This window comes from Helianthus annuus, chromosome 15, assembly GCF_002127325.2.
Source record: "Helianthus annuus cultivar XRQ/B chromosome 15, HanXRQr2.0-SUNRISE, whole genome shotgun sequence".
Lineage (NCBI taxonomy): Eukaryota > Viridiplantae > Streptophyta > Magnoliopsida > Asterales > Asteraceae > Helianthus > Helianthus annuus.
The window spans coordinates 99,043,914-99,067,419 of NC_035447.2; the positions used below are offsets into that span (position 1 = coordinate 99,043,914).

The 23,506-nt window shown below is 37.6% G+C and overlaps 1 protein-coding gene across 1 annotated transcript; it reads right to left on the reverse strand.

Annotated features, from left to right (window-relative positions):
* Positions 1–3,091: 3,091 nt before the first annotated feature.
* Positions 3,092–4,993, reverse strand: LOC110913940 (gibberellin 20 oxidase 3). The gene is made up of 3 exons (XM_022158755.2): positions 4,484–4,993; positions 3,535–3,865; positions 3,092–3,411 (listed from the first exon to the last, which is right to left on the reverse strand). The coding sequence occupies exons 1-3, from the start codon at positions 4,984–4,986 to the stop codon at positions 3,139–3,141; spliced, it is 1,107 nt and encodes a 368-aa protein (XP_022014447.2). The 5' UTR covers positions 4,987–4,993; the 3' UTR covers positions 3,092–3,138.
* Between the last annotated feature and the right edge of the window lie 18,513 nt (positions 4,994–23,506).

Sequence of the window (23,506 nt, forward strand, 5' to 3'; positions counted from 1 at the left end):
TCTTTTCGCCCTATACTGAGACTAGAGTAAACCAAGATATTTAACGGTTTTATTCACCATATTTACCTTTTCCATGATTCATTCTATTTTAGATATTCTATAGAAGGTTTAACATCATAGTAGAATTCACTTGTGTGACTACGAGTGGTAGTAAGATCAAAGTTGCAAAGCTCACATTAATTAAAACAATGAAAAACCATACTAAATTTATACTGCGCACTACTAGAAAATTGTTACGTTTCCTATGCCAATTTCCGTCGAAAATATGTTGGATAGAGCAGTTTTTCGACTCACGAAAATGGGTTATAGAAATTTAGCTCATGGGTAAATGTTTCTTTGACACATTTTCACACATTTTCTTACTCATGGAGGTTTATTCATTTTGTACTTAAAATGGAGATTGCAGTTTAAAAATCCTATTATGATTGTGATTGATCACTAATTCATTTTATTAATTAGCTAGCCAACTTAAAGTTGGGATATGGTTTTTAGGCTTTGGTTGTTTTATAGGCTCATGTTGAAGAGAACTCTCTCGGTTATTCCATTGAAATTTTTTCTCTAAAAGATATTTGAATTTTTTTTACTAAGATGAGTTGTTTCAAAATTATTTACTAAAATGGGCGAAAGCTTATTTATTTTTCTTAAAGAAAATAATAAATAAATAGCTTTTACCTATTTGGTAAATAGCTTTCAAACATCACATTTTAATAAATACTTTTCTTGCTGCCCCCTGCCCCCCCCCCCCCAAAAAAAAAAAAAAAAAAAAGAAACAAAACAAAACAGAATTAAATAAATACTTGCCTTAAATACACTCTTTTGAAAAAAAAACCCCTCCAATTTATATAACACAAAGTTTATTTAATTTGGTCATGTTTTATTTCTTTTCCAAATTCCTTTTATTTTTATGCTTTTAACTATTTAAGAAAAACAAAACAAACTTTATTAATATATATGTTATCGTTATGTCTATAATTTGAAGGTTATTTCACTCAAAAGCTTAAAATAAATACCAATTGCTTCTTCACACTAAGAATCAATGTGACTTCAACACATATATATATATATACAAGGGAGCGCTAAAATGAAAACCACCTCCAGTTGTAAGAACCATGAGAACTATACCGTACGCGGCGAGTTGGACCAAAATTTTTTTTCATAAACGTAGATGCGTGTATTATAAACACATTTGTAAAAAAAAATTCAAAAAAAAAGTCGTGTGTGTAGTTTTGAGCACCACAAAAAACCGTTAGGAACCACCTTTTATTGCGAGAACCGCGAGAACCAATGTGAAAACAACCAAAAATACCTACAAATAGCTAAAAAACACACAAATAACTATATAGGGTTGAGTTCATTTCAGAACTCTAAATAACTACAGAACTTTCAAAACTCCTAATAAACAATCATTTTATCTATAAGTTTTTGTATTTAGGATCTTTTTATCATCTATTATATGTATTTCTTTGATTACATATATGTTAAAAGTAGTTTACATATGTTTAATTGCCAAAATTATATATATGTGTCATAACTAATTACATATATGTAAAAAACTAGTTTACATATATGTAATTATAAAATTACATATAAAAAATGATAAATTACTCTTTACATGTATGTAATCGTAAAAATACACATCATAAATGATAAAATTATCCTAAACATAAAAATATATAAATAAAAAGATTGTTTATTAGGAGCTCTGCTAATTCTGTAAAAATTTATGGTTCTGAAATAATCCTGGCCATATATATATATATCCTGAAAATACTCTGTAATAATATGATATATATGATATAAAGATTGTATTCCTTGTACTTGAGAGTGAAATTGCAATTCATCAGCAGTGGCCATAAGCAAGTAAACTATCTTTATATATTCACACTAATGATTTTTTTTTTTTTTTTTGCTAATATTACAAGTTACTCAACTTGTTAAAAACTTATGAACTATGAAGCATGGGGACGCCCAGAAAAGCAAGGAGTACCCATCCCGGGAACGTTGATGGAAACGCCATGGGGACGTTTCCTAAACGTTTCCGGTTTATGGGGACGGATCCAAAATGTTTCCGGGTTATTGGGGACAACTCCAAAACTTTCCAGACTCGCTAGAAGAAAAAAGGTAACATGAATGTTGTGGCGGTAGTTCAACAGGTGTTCTGGTATTAGGTTTAAATGGGGAAGATGAATTGAGAAAACAATTTACGATCTTTATTTTATTACTTCTGGGCTTTTTTTTAAAGTTTATGAGGCCCGATTTTAGAACTATTATTCATTAGAGGTTATTTGGAACTCACAAAATACTTGAAACACTTTAAATAAGTTTCAGTTTTTGTTATTTTGTTTAATCAAGTATTAGAAACATATAAATTATTTTGTTTCTCTATTGTTTAGTATATTATTCTTTTTTTTTTTATATTTTTTTGCTGTACCTTTGCCGTACCCGTATCTTGGATTTTTGAGTTATGCCATTCCCCATACCCGTATCGTCCCCGTACCCCAGTCCCATACCCGTTCCTCTGCTACATAGTTTATGAATATAGTAGACTCGATGCATGAGATTCCAGATTATCTCATTAGCAACAAGAGGACCTTTGCTAATAATAATTAAACTCGTTAATCTTTTAATCCTTATATGACTTTAATTCCTCAAGAAGATCAACAAAAAAATATAAGTAATAAATTAAACTCGTTAATCTTTTAATCTTTATATGACTTTGGTTCCTCAAGAGGATCAAGAGATTCTGGACCAATGTGCAGTCCTATATGCCCATACATGCCCAAACACCAATTATATGCTACAAACTAGAAAATCCCAGGACTTCATGTGTTTTGACGCTTTTCATGGATTTGTCTTAAACCAATGTGCAGTCTTTAGCCCATACAATTATCTATCTAGTTAGTTAGCTTTGTTTCATGATGGCATATGTTGAGGTTTGTAGGATTCAGACTGAATTACCAATTAACTCTTGATAAATGAATGAGCAATAAATTCTACACTCATGACATAATGCAGTAAACATGTAAATTAAAATCATCTGATATGCATAAGCCAATATCAGTACTCATGACATACAATTATTCATTACTCATTGTAACTAGACTTTCATAATAGTTACTTATTGCCACCCCTAGCTGTCTACGCATTGTGATTTTTTGAAGTTAGCAGCCACTTGGTAAACAATTGAAGGGTGTTTTCATCAGCCCTGTGATTCTTTTGAGTGAACTGAAGAAACTCTCCCCATGTGAAATCAGGATACTCCTTTTTCCCATCTTTTTCGACTAACTCTTGAGGTGCTTTCAGCTCTCTATCTCCTTTTGGGCACAAGAAGAACACCAGCGACAGCCTTGGGGACAAACTGTTCACACTTACCCTATGCAGGCAGCTCTTGTACTTCCCATTTGATAATGCCTATATATATATCCAACCCTTAGTTAAGTTATAAGTTTCAAATATCTTTAGAACACAACTCTTGACCATATTATAGAACAATGAAACAAAGGGAGTTACGATGCAATACAAAAGCAGACTTACCGTGAAAGTGTCACCTATGTTGATGACAAGGGCATCACGATGGGGTTGAACGGATTTCCATTTGTTATCCACAAACACTTCTAGTCCTCCAACTAGATCTTGATAAAGTATGGTCAATGTAGTTGGATCACAATGTGGTCCGACTCCAAAAGTCAGGTCGGGCTTGTTACACTGCGGGTAGTGGTTACATCTCACTATTGACACAGCATCATCATATAGTTTTCTGTAGTAGTTATGGTTATGTCCGTCAACGCCCAAGCTAATCTCCAGTAAATCAAGAAGGTCAAGAGCTAACTTATTCATTGTCCGACAGAATTTCTGGAAGATTAAGCTGCATATGACCAGTTAACGACTATACAATTAGCACAAACACCATAGATAGATGAAAATAAAACTTAGAGACAAAGAAAAACTTGGAGAGATTTGTAAACTTAGAAATATAAAAGAAACGCATATCAGCATTATATTTTTTTAATCCCCAAACTAACAAAAAAAACCAAATTTGCTCTTACATTTTATATATTATTACATTTTATTATATTTTATATAATCTTGTTACTAAACAATCACTTGTGTTTGGTTGAAGTTTGTTTAGAACATCAGAACACACAAATTTAGAACATCGATCAGAACACACAAATTTAGATGGCATTTAATTATTTATTATGTTTTTTTTAACAAAATAACCATTGAAATTTAGTTTTACCAGTACTATATTAATGTGATACGTGTCAAAAAAAAAAAAAAAAAAACATTTGATCAATATAAATTAAATAAAAAAGTCACATATATGATGATACATTCACATGTGTGTTAAAAAGTTACCTCTTGTGCCATGTTAGCACATAAAAAAATTAGAGAAAAAAATTATAATATAAGATATTAAAACTGTATCTCTATTTCTTATCAATAAATTATCGTAAAATAAAGAAAAGAATTGAAATAATACCCGGTTTCTTTGTATTGAGTTCCCATTGCATTGAAAAACTCCGCAACAACTTCATCAGGGCCATTCTCATGATACTCAAAAGTTAACAATTCCTTCCAAGGCAATTTTTCGCGGAACCGCTGAGCATGCCCGCTAGCGAAACCGACAACGCTTCCCTCTTTCTGCTTGCACTTTAGTTTCTCGGTTAACGGAAGCTTAAAGAAAGCATGACCATGCTCTTGGACTAAAGCAAGCATATCAAGGTCAACACCATGGTTAACCACTTGAAAAAAGCCATGGCTAATGCATGATTCCTTCACAAGGTTGGCTGCATGCAATGTGGCCTCCTTATCATGACTTAAGAACCCTTGCAGGTCTATTACCTTTTCATTCAACTTCTCAGTAGAAGTTTGAGAAAGATGATCTTTTGGCCAAATGAATTGGTTTGGAAAATGATCATTGGTTTGTTGGTCAAAGATCATGGCTGACTCAATGGTTTTGTCTTCATGGCTGCTTTTTTTCATTTGCTCCATTCTGATTTTTGACACAAGTATGAATGGCTCTGAATGGTTATGGGGACATGAGATTTATACTAGAGATAATTAATTTTTGAAGAATATGTATTTTCAAATTCAAGATATAATTAATTTTTCAAGAATATGTATTTTCAAATTCAATGTTTTTGGTCAAATATATTGATTACATTCTTGTTTCTGTATGTTTATGGACTATGGTTGTATTTAGTGTTTCTCGTGCATTATATGTATATTATATAAATGAGTATTCAAACCTAGGTTATATATTAAGTAGTGTTTTAATTTTTATGGTAATTAAAATAATAACATTAATGATCATTAAATTTATTTATTTAGTTAATTTTTTTAACAGAAATTTCTAAATTATTAAATTTATTTTTATAAATTGCTTTTATGTTTTATTAATTTCTCTAACCTCTCAAATTAAAATGTAACTTTTTTTGAACGGCCAATGAATCATCCAAATTGGCTATGGACGAAATTCACCACATCAGGATACACTCGCCTTCGAACGGGGAAAACACTCACCTAGGGCCGAAGCCCGTGAACACTCGCCCGAATACATATCAATATCTATTATTCCTTCTTAGATTAAACCTAGTAATGATAAAATCTATCAATGTTTACGCCAGTAAATTATCAAAAATAGCACGAGGGATTATTATTTGTATGTTCATGTTAACAAGTCTATAGGTCCCTGTTTCGCGGAGGATGACGAACCTAAACCTTGTTATACAAACCTACTAGCGAGTGCGGAATCCAAGCTAGCAAGCAAACCGAGTTAGTAGCAAGTAGAGAAACAAACACACAAAGATTCACCGATTAACACTAGTCGTATTAATGCAATGAGGGTTCGGTTACAAGCTCAATGTTTACAAATCTAACATGTAAACTCTCAAGTGTGTGTGTGTGTGAGTTCTGGACAGAATGCTCTCAACACTCTCTATCTCTCGGTGCAAATGGCAGAACCTTTGAACTCTCAACACATGCATGGGTATATATACCCAGCTCAGCAGGTCTGCTCGAAGGATTCGACAGATGGTCCGAAGGATCATCTGTCGACCACATGTTACACGAAAGATCAGCGTGGACCTCGAAGGATCATCCTTCGAGGTCTAATGGTCGAACCATGGTCGAACCATATCTTTCGATCACCTCGAAGGATCAGGTGTATCCTTCGAGGCTATCCTTCGATCAGAACATCTTTCAACTGTTGTCCAAGTCAAACCGGAGGATGGTTGACTTGGTCAACTTACAATACAAATCAGGACATCGTTTATATCAGACCGAATACAGACAAAGTACAGACACTAGTGCACCAACAAACTCCCCCTTGGCTGTAGCTTTGTCTTTGATCTCTAATCTTTGTCTTGTTCTTCTAAAAGTGTAGACTCGTCTTGAACTTCGACGGTCTTTGGTCTTCAAGTCTTCAAGACTCTGATGTCCTATCATGTCTTCAATGTCGGAGGGTCTTCAAAGTCTTCACGTCTTGAAAGTAGAAAGTGTATCAACAAACTACCCGTATCATGTAGGAAGTGTGTTGACAAACTCCCCCTTAACATAAGCTCCCCCTTGAGTTATGCTCGTGAAAAGACTTTATCTTTATGAAGTGAGATCCTTGTGGTGTTGATGATGGCCAGCGGCAACTCGATCATCTTCATCAGTTGAGCGCCTTCTCGTGTCTTCATTCCAAAGCTCGTCAACGACCATGTTCTCCTAGCCTTTAGAATCTGCACATGCAAGAAATCTAAACGCGTAATGAGAACAATTGCTTGGAATATAGTATAAACAAATGACACACGAATGACCATGTCATAATCAAACACCGTCCGACAGTTTGAAAGTTTAATAAAATTTGTCAATTTTAGTTTTTAACTTTCAAAACATGCAAATTTCGACCGTTTATGAAGATTTAGTCAGTTTGGTTTTCAGTCAGGTTTCAGGTAACGAAGACTTGAGCTCCAACATCGTACGATCGAAAATAAAGCAGAAATAAAATCTTTTTGGCTTTTATAAAGTTTATATTAAAACAAGCCTAAAATCTTTTTGGTATTTTGAAATTAAAAGACAACAATTTAAGATCCTTTGAGTGTTATCAAACGACATCACCGCTAATGTCGTGCTGATATGCACCAAACGACGAAACTGTTTAAGAGAAAACAATAAAAGTTAAGCAGTAAATAAGTAAATATATACAAACATTCTTTTTGCGAGTTTCGAGGGTAAGAGAATCATATCAGTGTACGGTCATGCCAAAACACTCTTGTTGTTCAGTTAGTTAATATTAAGATAAGCATCCTATAACAATTATCGGTATTGTTGTCCACTTAAGCTCAACTTATCAGATGTAATCACGTTTAGAGGATACGTTAATGTATGATTTATACTTACTGACCGGTGTTCATCCACATCACGACACATTCCCGTATCAAGGTATGCACGAGAGTTCATCTTACCGGTGAGTATACCGATTATCATCTGTTTGACCGTATAAATTGTGAGATACTCACTTATTTTGAATTGAAAACAAGCCCTATGTGATATAATCACTTATTGATGAGGAACTTGATTTTCGTATGCATGAGGGCACAGGTGCAAGTCCGTGAACAGGTCAGTACTTCCGTACAGCAGAGAGACGAACTTGACACCCGGATAGATGTGATATTTTATCACTTATTTGTATGGACATGTGATTGTTTATCACTTATTGAGGTCGAATGCAGTATGTAATATGTACACGTATGTATAGTATCATGGAAGATCTAGACTTGCGTCCCCGTTATTTTTCGGTAAAAGATACAACCATGATACCCAGATGATAAGCAGCATAAAGACCGAATATCTCAGAACCTCGGCAATCTATCAAACGAAATTTCGGTACTAAGACCATATGCCAATGAATGGTTCCCACCTGATCTTCAGTCGATTAAGATTTATATCACCCTGCACACTTTAAAATGATTGTGAGCCTACCGATACATCTTATATAGAGCTGCTTATCGTTTTTCATTTAAGGTTTAAAGAGGTTAGGATAGACCACTGATGTACTATCATTTTCTCTTTTGCTCGCCAGGAAACTCATTTTTGATTTTCTATTGTTTTTGTGTTTTTGAAATTTTTCGATGTTTTTGGATTTTCAGATAATTGGATTTACTCCCCCTAAAATCAATAAACTAAGATAAATTTAAAACACAAAGATATTTACAAAAATGATTTTCCGATGTTGGTTTTACTCTTGCTTGACCTTAATGCCATTTACCAATAATAAAAAGTCAAATCTTGATTTGTCAAATGCTTTGGTAAATAAGTCGGCACGTTGGTCATCGGTGTGGACCTTAACAACATCGATTAGCCTTTTCTCAAAGCAATCACGTATGAAGTGATATTTGATTTCGATGTGTTTGGTCTTTGAATGCTGCACAGGATTTCTAGTGATATCTAAAGCAGCAGAATTATCAACGTAAATAGGAGTAGTTAGAAATTCAAAACCGTAGTCCCGCATCTGTTGTTGGATCCAAAGAACTTGGGAGCAACAACTTGAGGCAGCAATGTATTCAGCTTCGCATGTTGATGTAGCTACACACGTCTGCTTCTTGCACTGCCATGTGACTAGGCGATTTCCTAAAAACTGACATCCAGCCGTTGTGGATTTACCGTCGATTTTGCATCCGCCAAAATCAGAATCACTGAAAGCTACCAATTCAAAGTTATTATCCCTAGGGTACCACAGACCAGTGTCGGGGTACGTCTTCAAATAACGAAAAATCCTTTTGACAGCAGCAAGATGTGAGGCCTTCGGGTTAACTTGATATCTGGCAAGCAGGCACGTCGGGTACATTATGTCTGGCCTTGATGCTGTGAGGTACATGAGAGATCCGATCATGGCGCGATAGATAGAAGGGCTAACAGCTTCTCCCTTCAAGTCTGGAGTAATTCCGTGATTAGTTGGCAATGGGGTACCAATGGGCGTTGCATCAGACATCTGGAACCGGCTCAAGATGTCACCAACATATTTAGTCTGATGGATGAATATCCCAGACTCCGTTTGTTGTACTTGTAGGCCCAAGAAGAAAGTCATTTCCCCCATAGCACTCATCTCGAATTTATCCTGCATAATGCGCTCGAATTCCCTACACAAGACATCATTAGTAGAACCAAAAATAATGTCATCAACGTATACCTGTACCAGAAGAAGATCTCCATCTTGTTCTTTGATGAAAAGAGTACAGTCGATAAGACCTCTGCGAAAACCGTTCTCCAGCAGATAGTGTGATAAGGTTGCATACCAAGCTCGAGGTGCTTGATGAAGACCATAAAGAGCTTTGTTTAGCAACCAAACCCGATCGGGATGGATAGGATCTTCAAAACCTGGAGGCTGTTCGACGTACACCTCTTCTTCAACCACACCGTGTAAGAATGCACTTTTCACGTCCATCTGATAAACCTTGAATCCTTTGAAGGACGCATAGGCTAGAAAGATTCGAATTGCTTCGAGACGTGCCACTGGTGCATAGACTTCGTTGTAGTCGATCCCTTCAATCTGACGAAAACCTTGAACGACTAAACGAGCTTTGTTTCGGATAACAACTCCGCGGTCATCCTTTTTGCATTTGAAAACCCAACGGGTACCAATCTTCTTGTATCCAGCAGGTTTCTCTACTAGTTTCCAGACACCCAGCTTCTGGAATTGTTGCAGTTCTTCCTGCATTGCTTCAACCCAAGCATTATCTTTCAAGGCTTCTTTCCACGTTCTTGGTTCTTCTTGTGAGACATAACACGCGAAGGACCAGTCGTTTTGTTGTCCGGATTCTCGAATGGCTGCATACAAGCCTGCATTGTTGTTGTTTCGCAACATGTTTCTTGTTTGTACGCCACTTTGTACATTTCCAATGATGTTTTGTTGAGGATGGGTATTATGAATCCTTGTTTCTGGATTATCTGGAACTGGAACATTTATACCCAGGTTGTTAAGATTAAGATCAACAACCAATTCAAGACCCGGAATTGACGAAGAGGATGATGCAGTAGCCTCAGCTGTTCTATGAGCATCTACTGGAGGAGTACCCTCTGAAGTACCATGAACTGCTGTTGTAGGAGCTTCTTGATCTGCATCTAGAAATTCATCATCCTCTGAAGATTCGTTCAATTCGTTTGCATCATGAAAATCCTCATTGTTGAGAGTATTGTTGTTCACCGAAGAGGATGGTTCTTGATTCACAAGAATTGGACGAACCACCGGTGAAACTGTTGCATTGTCACTCTCGAAAAACATCCTAGCCGCAGCATTTTCTTCAACGGCTTCAACATTGATCGAATTGAAGAAGTCATCGTACTCAAACATCCAAGGTTGACCCGGATTTTTGACTGGCAAGGTGTGCCTTTGTACTCTGACCTCAGACCATTCCTCGATCCTTTTAGTCTCTAGATTCCAGACTCGTAAGTTGGGAGTGGCATACCCAAGAAAGTATCCATCAATTGCTCTTGCCCCAAACTTTCCATTAGGATCGATGATAGTGCATGGAGCTCCAAACGGTTCTAGATAAGACAAATCTGGTTTCCGTTTTTGAAGAAGCTCAAAGCAGGTCTTGTTGTGTCTTTTGACTGTAAGGACTCTGTTCAATGTGTAACATGCAGAGGCCACAGCTTCAGTCCAGAATGGAATAGGCAACTGTGACTCTACCAACATTGTCCTAGCAGTCTCGATCAATGTGCGGTTCTTACGTTCAGCGACACCATTCTGTTGAGGAGTATAAGCTGCACTAAACTCATGAAGAATACCTTTTGAAGTGCAGAACTCCATCATGGAATGATTCTTAAATTCAGTACCATTGTCGCTACGTATCCGCCTAACCTTCAACTTATACAAATTCTCAATCTGAATGATTAAGTTTTTGATAATACCAAAGGTTTCACTCTTGTGTGCCATGAACGCAACCCAAGAAAATCTTGAATAATCATCAGTAACCACGAGGCAGTATTGATCACCCCGAATACTCTTGTGCTTGACAGGACCGAACAAATCCATGTGCAAACGTTCAAGAGGAACTGCCACTGTGTTGATCTTCTTTGTAGGGTGCTTCTTCTTTGTTTGCTTTCCTTTCTGGCACGAAACACAGATGTCTTGAAGATGGAAATTTTTGAGGGGAACACCATTCACCAATTCATTTGAAACCAAATGATTCATTTTGCGTAAGTGAATGTGACCCATTCGTCTGTGCCAAGAGATAGTGTCTTTTTCTGTGGCTTTGGAAACGAAACAAGTTGCTTGTGCAGACGTAGTAATAGCCTGGCTCATGTCAAGGACGTACAAATCATTTATCCTTGGAGCCGACAAGAGAATCCATTCTTTTGGAATTTTGAAGCCGGGTTTCAGCACATAACATCCATTAGCATCAAAGTGTACTGAAAATTTCTTGTCACAAATTTGAGAAACACTAAGAAGATTGTGATCAAGTTGTTGCACAAAATTGATCTTGTCAAAGCTGACAATCCCGTTAGATATCATTCCTTCACCCGTTATATATCCACCTTTGTCTCCAGCAAAAGCAACATAACCTCCTCTAATAGATTTAACGTCGTAGAGAAGCTTCATGTCGCCTGTCATGTGTCTGGATGCCCCACTATCAACAATCCAATGACTACTGATAGTTCCTCCTGAAGCACCCTGCACATGAACTCAAATGAATTAGTTGGAGATGGGGACCCAAGCCATTGTGGTCTTGGGTCTTCCATTTTCATCAATGACAATAACTTCTTGTCTTTGATGGTTGGTGAATTGTGATGGTCCCCCTGATTCAACAACCGTTTTTGGTTTCCAAGTCTGTTTGGTTTCACCAGTGTTTTTCTTTAAAATTTTAACTTCTTGATGATTTGAAGTTTTAGAATTTTCTGGTTTTACAACAACAGATTGTTTTTGAACCACATCGGTTTTAATCGCTTTTTCAATCTTTTTGACCTGTTGGCGTTTCTGTTTCTTTTCCCTTTCTTTTACAAGGCGGGGATCTTGTTTTGTGGAAACAGTTGGCTTACGGTCAGTTTTGCCACGGGGATCATCAACCTTTCCCTTTTGTTTATGAAGATATGGACAATTACGAATAATATGTCCAATGGTTCCACACTCAAAACATGATCTTCGTTCTACAAACCCCGAAGAATCAAGTGATCGTCTAGCCGATGATGTTGAACTTTGTGAACCCGAGGTACTAGGCTTAGAACTGCTTGGTTCATTTCTTTTCTCGACAATAGCTTTCTTGACAAAATCTAAGTTAGATTGATTTTCAAACTTTTCAATTTTGTCTGTTCCCGTCGATTTCACAAAGTTAACAGTTTTCTTCTTCTTTTGATTCGGCTTCTTTTGCACTGGAGCCGGAGCTTTACCTTTGGGTTTGGTGTGATTTTGCTGTGTTGGCACTGTCGGCAATTTCTTGTTGCCAAAATGCTTTCGAACTTCAGCCTTTGGGATTGGAGGACACTGTGTGACTGTAACTTTAGGTCCTGCCTTTCCCAAGAACTTACTCGTCGAATTCTCAAAGACTTTACAGATTAAGGATTGATTAACATTCTTAATGGGAAAATCTTTGTCTGAGTAAATTTTATCATCACCAACAAGAGTGTACAGCAAATTCACACTCTCCAACTCTTCTGCAGATGAGGACTCAGTTGCAACAGTCTTAGCGGGTTGAACAGGGGGATCACATAGAATGTGATTCTCAAGAGGTATGTCCTCATTTTTGGCTACCGCATCAGACTTTGCTGGGACAGTATCATCAGATTCATCATCAGACGAATCAGCATCCTCAATTACAACTGGAGGATCTTGATTCTGTTCAGCACTCACAAATGTATCTGCTGACACATCTGAATCTGAGGATACTTCCTTTTGGTATCCGAGTCCTGCAGCAAACTCCTTAACATCTAGAGGCACAGAAGGTTCAAAGAAAACTCTGTCCTCTTCATCAGGCATGGCGTCATAATTATGTCTCACTGGTGGTGGACACTTCTTGTAGCCAATGCATGTGACATCTCTCTTTTCCTTCTGAACGTCAATGATGTGATCTAACACATAGCTAGAACTCAAATAACTGTCTAGCTTGAGTTGGATCGCATCACTTTCGGTTTTCACACAAGCCATCTCTTTTTGCATACTCTCAAGGCGAGATATATACAAATTAATATCAGTTTGTTTTCTTGAAACCATTTTAGTCAGTTCAGTTTTATCCTTCTTTAATGTTTCAATTACTGACTTAAATTCTTTTTCATGGTTTTCATAAAACATGTTGGCTTCTGTGCATTTAGAGAGATCCACAGTCAACTTCTGATTGTGGAGAAAGGTCACATCATATTTTTCTTGCAAAGCGTCATGCTTACTTTGCAAGTCACTCAAATTCTCATTCACAGTAGTATGTTTGTCTTGCAAGTCAAACAAACTAGCTTGTAAAGCATCATGTTTGCCTTGCAACTCAGACATACTTTTCTCAAGATCAGCACATCTAGCATGCAACCTAGCACATTCATCACAATTAACAGCAGTGGGTTCATCGACACATACCTGACTTGATGAACCGTCGACATTAGCCATAAAGGCTGAATGGAGAGAAGACGAAGAGTAAGCAGCTTGATCCACCAGAATAGATCTTCTTTGAGTTTCTGCTACAGCTTCCCCCAAGAGTTCATCAATGTCAATATCATCCGAAACATTAGATGTCTCACCCACATGAACATCACCAGAGTTGGATGATTCTTCATCAACACTCCTGCTGTATCCAGAGGAGTCTTCATCTTCAGACGATTCATCACCACTGGCAGAAGATTCTCCACCACTGGTGTGAACTAGCTCCTTCACAATCTGAGCAAAACATGCTGTTCCATCAGAAGCATCACCACCCAACTGGATTGACCAGTCACAACCTTCATCCACCTGAACTGCAAGTGCTCGGTTGGTTTGGTTGTTGACAGGCACCAATGTACGATCATTGTTTCTGTTCTGCTGGTTGCCTTGGTTCCTGAAGGGGTTTTGATTCCCGTGCTGGGCTGGCTTTGTACATTCCCGTTTAAAGTGGCCCCGTTCACCACAGTTGAAGCACTTAACAGCTTGCTTATCGAACCCATACTTGGTGTCTCGCTTACTCTCCAAGCTGGTTCTTCCAGTACTTTCCATCCAATCCTTTGCTCTTCTCACAGCACTCGCAAAGGCCCACTTGATGTCCATCAAGTCCATCTCCTCCTTATCAATCTGCCTGTAATCTTCTTGTGTCAGATTAATGTTTCCAATCTGACCTTCTATCAACCCACAGTACGCGCTCACTACAGTGTTAAGCAACTCCATATGTTCCTTAGCTACTTCTACACTGATTTTAGAAAAACTTGAAGTGTCAAGCTGTACTGGATTTGACTTTGATTGTTGACCTGCAGCAGATGATGTTCCTCCATAACATGCATATTGAGGTTGTTGAGCAGGAGGAGGATGAGGTGGTTGTATTGGATTTCCATACAGATCTGTGGTTGGAGGCGGCTTTACAGGAACTTGCACCGGATTGCCATACATATCCGTGCTTGTGACAAACGCCGTTTGAAGTGGAGCATGTGATCCAGCTTTTGCAGATGAAGTAGTGGAGGTGCCATAATACATCTCTGGATTCTGTGGCACTGCAACTCTCTTTGCCTTCAACGTTTCTTCCTGATCCTTGTTCTCCAGAAGCTGCACGAAATCGTTGATATTGGTAGTTCTCAACGTTCCGTTGTACTTCAAGATTTCCAGGAAGTTATTCCATTGAGGCGGCAATGCATCGGCAAACTTCTTTACCACCTCTGTTGGAGTCGTTGTGACTTCAAAGTTTGTCAGCTCAGTAAGCAGGTGATAGAAACGGCTTGTCATATCTCCCAAGGACTCCTTATCCATACATGTGAAGCCATCAAATTCTTTCTTCAGTAGATCTCGTCGTAGTTGACGTGTGGCTTCATTACCTACTCCTCTTGTCTTCAATGCATCCCACAACTTCTTCGTAGTCTTGAAACTGACGAACTGATGATAAATATCCTTGCTCAGTGCTTGAGTGAGGATAGCGTATGCTTTCTTTTCTAAGTCATACGTCTTCTTTTGTTCATCAGGAAGATCGGCAAATGTAGCTGTCGAAGAAGCAGCAACCTCGATAGTTTGATCGAATTCCGTAATGAACCGTAACCACAATTCTGTATTTTGACCAAGAATATATGTATGGAAACGATCAACCCATCCCGGATATTCATGAAGATGCATCAACTTTGGAGGCCTGTTTAAACTTCCGGTTTCACTTTCGCTTAGTAGAAGACTTTGAATACTCGGAGTTTGATTTGAAACAAACGCCCATTGACCAGCTGGAGTGGCATTTGCTTGTGAGGATGTAGAAACTGGAGATTCGGCCCATGATGGAGATTGACTGGTATTCATGTATTTTCCACTGTCTGGAGCCGGACTTCCCCACCAACTCGGATTCATGATAGATAAGCAAAATAAATGCTAAGTAAGAAAGATCCGAAAGATAACACAACCGAAAGATCCTGGTCGAAAGATCTGAAATCACAGAAACTTGTTAACAATAAACAAACCTCAATCGAAAGATATAACCTTGTTCGAAGGATCAACAGTACTCGAAAGATTACTGTTGACTCTCGAACAATGATTTCGAAAGATTCAAGAACTCGAAAGATTCCCTTTGAAAGATCCTTATCTTTCGAGCCAAATCCTTATCTTTCGAACAACAGATCTCGAAAGATTCACCAATACGAAGGATCCTAATCTTTCGGACACTAGTCTTTCGAAAAGATTCCTTTCTCGAAGGATATGTTTCAGACTTCGAAGGATGGGTCGAAGGATATTAATCTTTCGAGCCCTCCTTGGTCGAAAGATATCGAAGGATGATCTTTCGATGTCGAAAGATATCTTTCGAGAGCTCTGACACAACTGACTTTGATGTGAAAGGTTGGTGAAAAGGTGACAGGTTGGTAAGGTCAACTTTCGGCAAAAAGGTATGGTCAGACGTACTTTCCTACCAACTTTTGAAAATTTGCCAAAAATGACAATCTTATCTTCAACACCAGTCACCGGAATTTTGAACCGGAGTAAAACCGGAAAATTCAAAATCACTTAAAACAATTTTTCAAGTTACCCAACCCCACTTTAAACACTCCCGGTTAGTTTAGACACGTTTTTACTCAAATAAAAGGCAAGAAAACAAGTAAAAACAGGTGCAAAACCAAGTGTTTCAACACACCACAACTTGTAAAAACCCGGTTTTAAACAAGGTAAAGAGCGAGGCTCTGATACCACTTATAGGTCCCTGTTTCGCGGAGGATGACGAACCTAAACCTTGTTATACAAACCTACTAGCGAGTGCGGAATCCAAGCTAGCAAGCAAACCGAGTTAGTAGCAAGTAGAGAAACAAACACACAAAGATTCACCGATTAACACTAGTCGTATTAATGCAATGAGGGTTCGGTTACAAGCTCAATGTTTACAAATCTAACATGTAAACTCTCAAGTGTGTGTGTGTGTGAGTTCTGGACAGAATGCTCTCAACACTCTCTATCTCTCGGTGCAAATGGCAGAACCTTTGAACTCTCAACACATGCATGGGTATATATACCCAGCTCAGCAGGTCTGCTCGAAGGATTCGACAGATGGTCCGAAGGATCATCTGTCGACCACATGTTACACGAAAGATCAGCGTGGACCTCGAAGGATCATCCTTCGAGGTCTAATGGTCGAACCATGGTCGAACCATATCTTTCGATCACCTCGAAGGATCAGGTGTATCCTTCGAGGCTATCCTTCGATCAGAACATCTTTCAACTGTTGTCCAAGTCAAACCGGAGGATGGTTGACTTGGTCAACTTACAATACAAATCAGGACATCGTTTATATCAGACCGAATACAGACAAAGTACAGACACTAGTGCACCAACAAAGTCACATGGTTTCTGAGAAGATAATGATAAGTTGAAGTTCAAATATTTAAACTTTTAGCAGCATGCAATTAGTATCTATTAGTAAGAATGTGGAAATGAATAGTGTTTGTGTACGTGGATTGTTCCAATTTTTCCCCCTTTAAACACGTGTCCTCATGTTTACACCTTACTCCTAAACGGTTTTACTTCACATGAGAGAGAACCGGAAGAGGGAAAAGGGAGAGAAGAGAGAGGGGCGGTGACCGGAAGGCCACTGTTGTCGCACCACCACCACGGTCACCATCTCCATTTTCTTTTTAGGGGGTTTTTTCCTCAGACAAGAGAGAAAGGAAAGAGGGAAGGAGAAGATGGAGGGGCGGTGACTGGAGGGTCACCACTGTCACACCACCACCACCACGGTTACCATCTGGTGTCTCTGTTTTGTGGGGGGGGTGACCTCCATACGAACACTGGGCTCTCTCGACGGTCGGGAAATGAACAACGTTTATCTTCGTGGTTTGTTCCGATTGACCTATTTGGGCAGTCATCTCCCCTGTGTCTTCCAGCTTTGGTCATTGGAAACGATGCCACTGAGACGACGATTGGTTTCTTAGGGTTTTGCTTAGGCATCGTCTTTTGTCTGCTGTTGTTTCCTATGCCTTCATTGGTTAGGTTTTTTGTCTTGGCTTCAAGGATTTGACTAAAAATTGATGAGCATGTAGCCTTGGCATGGCCAGGATGATGGATGGTATGTTTTTACTTGCATCCATGGACTTCTATTTGGCTTTAGAACTCTGAGCCTGGAATGGGAAGAGCAACCATCTTTTGTTGTCTATGATTTGTCAAGTTTAAAAAAAACAGAGTAAGATTAGAGTGGTTGTATTCTATTAATTTTTTACTTATATTATTGTTCAAGTCGTTGTATTCTCTTATTTACTTGCGAGTTTCCAAGGAGCTAATCGTTTTGTGGTTGCTTGCTTGCTGATGAACTAATGTTTTCACATCTCTAAAATTAACCCATATTGAAGTATCGCGACCCATATGCAAAGGTAAATAACCCTAATCTTTGATGATTTTGCAAAATAGTTGCGTATGATGTATTACTTTATGCTTATAGAGTTATAGTTGTTCACAAGATTTTTTTGAGTCTTTTCATTGTTTGTATCTTGCAACTTTATGTTGAAATCATTTCTTTTTGTTGAGAATGATAATCTATATAGACAATAGTCTTATGTCGCTTTTAATAAGGGTGCAATCTCTAGGTATGTATTATGCCTTAACCTATAAGTTAAATTACTATGACCGAACGCAAATGACCTATGGAAGAGGATATGGAGGGTTTCAGTTCAAGATGCGTGGGCATGGTGAAGACGCGTGTAAGAACCGTCAGGAGGGTTTCAGTTCATGATGCATGAACCTGTTTTTGGTTCTATGAAGATGGGTTTAATGTTTGACTTGTGAATTAAGTGTTTGATTTGTTGTTTTGTGGTAATGTGATTGGCCTAATTAGGGTTTGTTTGATTGGTTTAAGATAAAGTGGGGAAGAGTGGGTCAAAAAACGTTCAAATATTGACAATGCAAGATTGCCAAAGATCAATAGGGTTTCGCAGCCGAGTAATGTGATTGATCTGTTTTGTTGTTTTCCCTCCTTTTGATTACAAAAGGGAAGCACAGTGTCGGTAACAAATATTGATAACTAAAAAAATCTGAAATTGTGTCTATACATGTGAGAATGTTAGTGCCTTATACTGGAAAATATAGATATTTTTGTGGATAACTTAGATGTGCATTGCAGGAATTGATGTCTTTTACACGATTGTATATGGTTCTGGAAGGATTTCCCGACGGTGTCGTACATGACACGGAGAGCTTTAAAGGTATACTATTTGAATTATGAGGAAAAATCTATGTGATACTATGTAACGTGGTGTTATATGCCAGCATCTCCATTACTCTATTGAAGATCGATTAACTATTATGTATGTATCTTTGATGTAGCACTTCTTTGGGGGAGCAATGGGCGTCTTCACCACGCAAGCACTTCTACACTCTATTAAAAGCCAAGCTATGCCAGGTGTTGGTTAAGGTAATGGTGAATGACAAGCAATACCTTTTGGTTTTGGTCGATCTTTGAACTAGGGCTTCCGATCTTTATGAATGTTATCTAATTGCAATTTGGCTTTTTAATACTTAATATATCATTATATGAAAATGATACTACTTTTTCTGGTCAAGTTTTGATGTCGAAATGTGTCATGAAATGTTATAAGCTTGAGATTTTAAATTGTAGCAAGGATGGTGTGATCATAGAGGAACATAGCAAGATGTTAATGTAACGCCCGGCTATTTTGTACTTTCCATTTATAGAAAGTTTGATTTATAATTCTATTTTTGGAAACTTTGTATTCTTGTAATCGTTTCCTTCCTTGTAATCTTTATCAAATCGAGACTTGGATCATTAATGAAGCTTATATTTTGTTACATCTATGTTAAACGCATTCTATGTATACTCGTATGTTCGATTTGGTGAATCAGTCTATGTTTAATCGTGATTCTTGGAAACTATGTGCGAAACTTGTAATTAAACTAAACTTACGCATTGAACGTGTTTTGAACGAGAACGATACTTGGTTATGACATTTATACGCTTAAACTTACTTCGGTTATGATCATCATGCTAAACTACACCTTAAACTATGCTTTTACATCAAAACAAGTCCCTAAACTATCAAATATGCACCTAAAGGGATCAATTACAAACTTCAGGGGCTAAAGTGTAACAAAAACAAAAGTCGGACAACCACACCCGCCGCGCGACGCGAGGGTGCTAGGCGTCACGCGACGCCCTTGTTTCGGCAGAATGTGTTTTCTTGAGCTGATTGTGCACGAAATCCCATTAACCTAAACCACCCAATCACCTTTAATCCACCTCTAATCACCTCCAATCACCTTCTAACTCCTCCATTATAAATACCCACCTTCTCCAACCCATTTGACACTTTCACAACTCTCTAATCTTCACTAAAACACTCTCAAATCTGCAGAAAATCTGAGTTTGGACAGCTTCTTGTATCTTTACTAAAGTGAGTGTAACTCACTCATTTCTTAACCAAATCACTTGGTTCTTCTTCCTATTACTTTGTTATTTCCTTGGGTTTGAATCCTTGGTTTTTCCTTGGAAGAATCAGGCTTGGATTTGCCCTAAAATGGACTAAAACTTTCTGTTTTGTTTCAAACTTATGCAAACTTCATCTAACTTGTGTGAAACACATCTCAAACCAATGTCCTAATGCTTACAACCCCTCTCATGGTTGGTTAAGCTTAAAAACATGGTTGAGACATCTAAATCAGAGGTTAAAACCTCATAAACTTTCTGTTTTAATTAGGGTTTTACCCACAAGTAGTGTTCAAGTGTGAAGCTTGATGTATGTGTGATGGTTGGATTAGCTTGGGCTATCCTTCATAAGAATCCACTCATTACTTGATGTTTTACTATAGAATTAGTTGTTGTTTATACCTTGATACTTGTATGTTCATGACCCTCCTTGTCGTTTATAACAACAAGCGTAGTGGTGAACAATAGAGGTGCCTAAATGGAAGCTTGTTCTTCCTACCTCATGTATGTATTCTATGACACAAAGAGGTACCTAAATGGAGACATTAATCTCCTACCTCATGCTTGAATCTTAGGACTTGTAAAACTATATAATATCTAAGTTATTCTATACGTAAACATCTAAGTAACTAAGACTTGATGATGACTTAATAGTTATTTGTTAAGTGGACGTTACATCATCTATGACCATGCCCTTGTTACGACTCTAATGGATCTTAGAATCCATGAAATCATACCAACTCTTTTGAGTTTCAATAGTGTCAAGAACAAGAGTTATGTGTACAAGATGATTATTTTTTTACCTATGTTACTTTCTTTATATTTTAAACTCCGAATCTATAATCTTCCGTATACGCCAAACTCACACACCTACGTTTCCTTGTGTAGAAGGACAAGGTGCTCCAAACTAACTCATCTACAAACTTGCTCTCGGAACTTCAAGTCACCACTTGTAAACCGTGAGTATACTCGAACCCATTTTACTTTTAAACACTTTGGGTGCCACATGTATTCTATATTAAACGCACACGACACTTGAAACTTATTTGAAACTTACTCTATCCATTTAAACATGAAACATGAAACTTGTGAATCTTGAGACTTTTTGTGCAATGTGAACGTTTAATTCTTGTGTGTAGTTCCGCCTTAACAATAGTAGCGCTATAGGAGTAATGCACCTCCCCGTTAGTCTTTGGGGTATTGTTAGGAGGAGACATATCAACCTCCCGTTAAACTTTGGGTTAGGTACTTTAAACGCATTGGGAAACTTGGGCTATCACTTGGACTACGTAAACTAGCACGTTTAAACTATTTTATTATGTTCATGTTGGATATGAGTTTTTATTCTACTATGCTATGTAAACAAACTTGTATACTCGCTCTTTGCTTTTGCATTGAAACTCTATTTTAATACATGTTGCAGGTTGATTTTTGAAGTATGGATGATTCATGAAACAAGTTTAGGGTGGACTAGATACACACCTAGATTAATCTATCATTTTGTTTGTTATGTTATGTATGAAACAAAGTTGTTATTTCCTTTTGAATTATGTATGACATTTAGTTTTGAAATGAAATTTGAATTTAAATTAAATATTGTCACATAGTGTTATGACGTTTTGAGCAATCTTCACACTTCGTCTCATCCCGATGTTTCCGCCATTGGTTGGGGTGTGACAGTTAAAGCTAAGATTCAAATAAGGCAAGAAGGTGCCTTTAAACGTGAATGAGCGCTAGCATATGATCTTGCACAGGAGGTAATGAATCCTTACATTAGGGGTGTGAATTTCTGACACGGCCCGAAAACACGACACGAGCCTAACACGAAATCCGCGGGTTTGGGTTTAGTCTAAATGGATTCGGGTCAATTTTAGGTTGAACCCGCCAACCCATTTAGCTAAACGGGTCAGGTTCGCGTCAACCCGGCCGGGTTGGCGGGTTGACCCGTTTAACCCATTTTTGTAATATTATATTTTTTACAATATGTTTTATGTTATAAATTAAATTTGGCGTGTATTTTATGCTATACTTATAACTTAAAAATATAAATTGACATAAGATTTTGTGATTCTAATGTAATTTTATTATTTAATTTGTGTTTTTTTTTGTAGTAGATGTTAATTTAATATATTAATTTGCTGAAAAGAATAAAAAAATTCGGGTTGAACGAGTCAGTTTCGGGTCAGCCTGCGAATATTCGGGTCAGGTTCGGGTTCATATGTATGAAACGATTTTCGGGTTCGGGTTCGGGTTCGTCTAAAATTTTCGGGTTCGGGTGGGTTGAACCCATCACCGCGAACAGGACCCGTTTAGCACCCCTAGCATTACATACTTGAGATTGTAAAACGGGTTGGTCGGGCCTGTTCGGTAAAGGTTCAAATGGGTTAACAATTTTTGTTAACCATAAGGTTAAACATTAGCTGAATGGTGCCTATGGTCATAGAAACCGGTGAAACCACCAGCTGGACCATTGCGCACTAGGCTGATTATAGCTTCACACATTGCAGGTGTATTATATACAGCTCAAGGGGAATAGTTATCGATGTAACTATTATGTGTTGACTGGTAACACTGGTTCATGCCATAGTGATCAACGGGATTCGTGACATGTTTTCATGCCAAAACAAGCATGTTTTGCTTCCTGGTAAATAAGGCTATCCAAAGACTCCCTCTTTTGGAATAGTTTTTCTTCGTTTAATACTTTCTTGAGATTCTGTATTTTTTTATTTTAAAGTCGGGAACATGCATTGAAGGATCAATGTTGTGAGATTCCAGACATTATTTTACAGATTTTAGATCAAATAATTGCTGCTTCATTTCCTCCAACCTAAATTTAAAAAAAAAAACACAAACGCCAATTTTAAAACATTTTACTCAAAAGGCTATAGTATTATTAACAAGAAACTTGCAAAATGCAAAGGCTTTGGTTAGCCCTGTCATCGGTGTTCCTTTAATGTTGTCTCTTGCATTTTGGATAACATCTATAGATATGTGCTTTATAGTAGTCTAGGGGTTCACTGGTTTTCTACAAAATTTTAGAAGATTTGGATCCAAAAAACCTGAATTTCTACGTGTTGAAGGGCTTGATGAATTTTACAGGGACGAGCTTCTTCAGATAGACAGAGGGGACGGTGTATGATTACTGGGGACGGTGTATGATTACTGATCGTGGTCATTTTGGTGAGTGGCTTGCTGTTAGTTGTTATCATCCCATGTTTTGTGGAAAATATATATAAGATTACAAATGAGAAGACCAAGTTGTTGTCTTTGTTTTAGAAGTTTGGAACAAATTGTTATAACGAGACACAATCACATAGCAAAAGAATGATCTTAAACTAATTTTCCATCCGATCTCTTTTCTTTTCATTTTGCAAAAGCATGTCACTTAATTTAAAATTGACACTCACTAAAATGTTGCAGTTCTTTTCAACATGTGTGGGCCTTGAGTCGAGTCCCATCTAATGATGCAG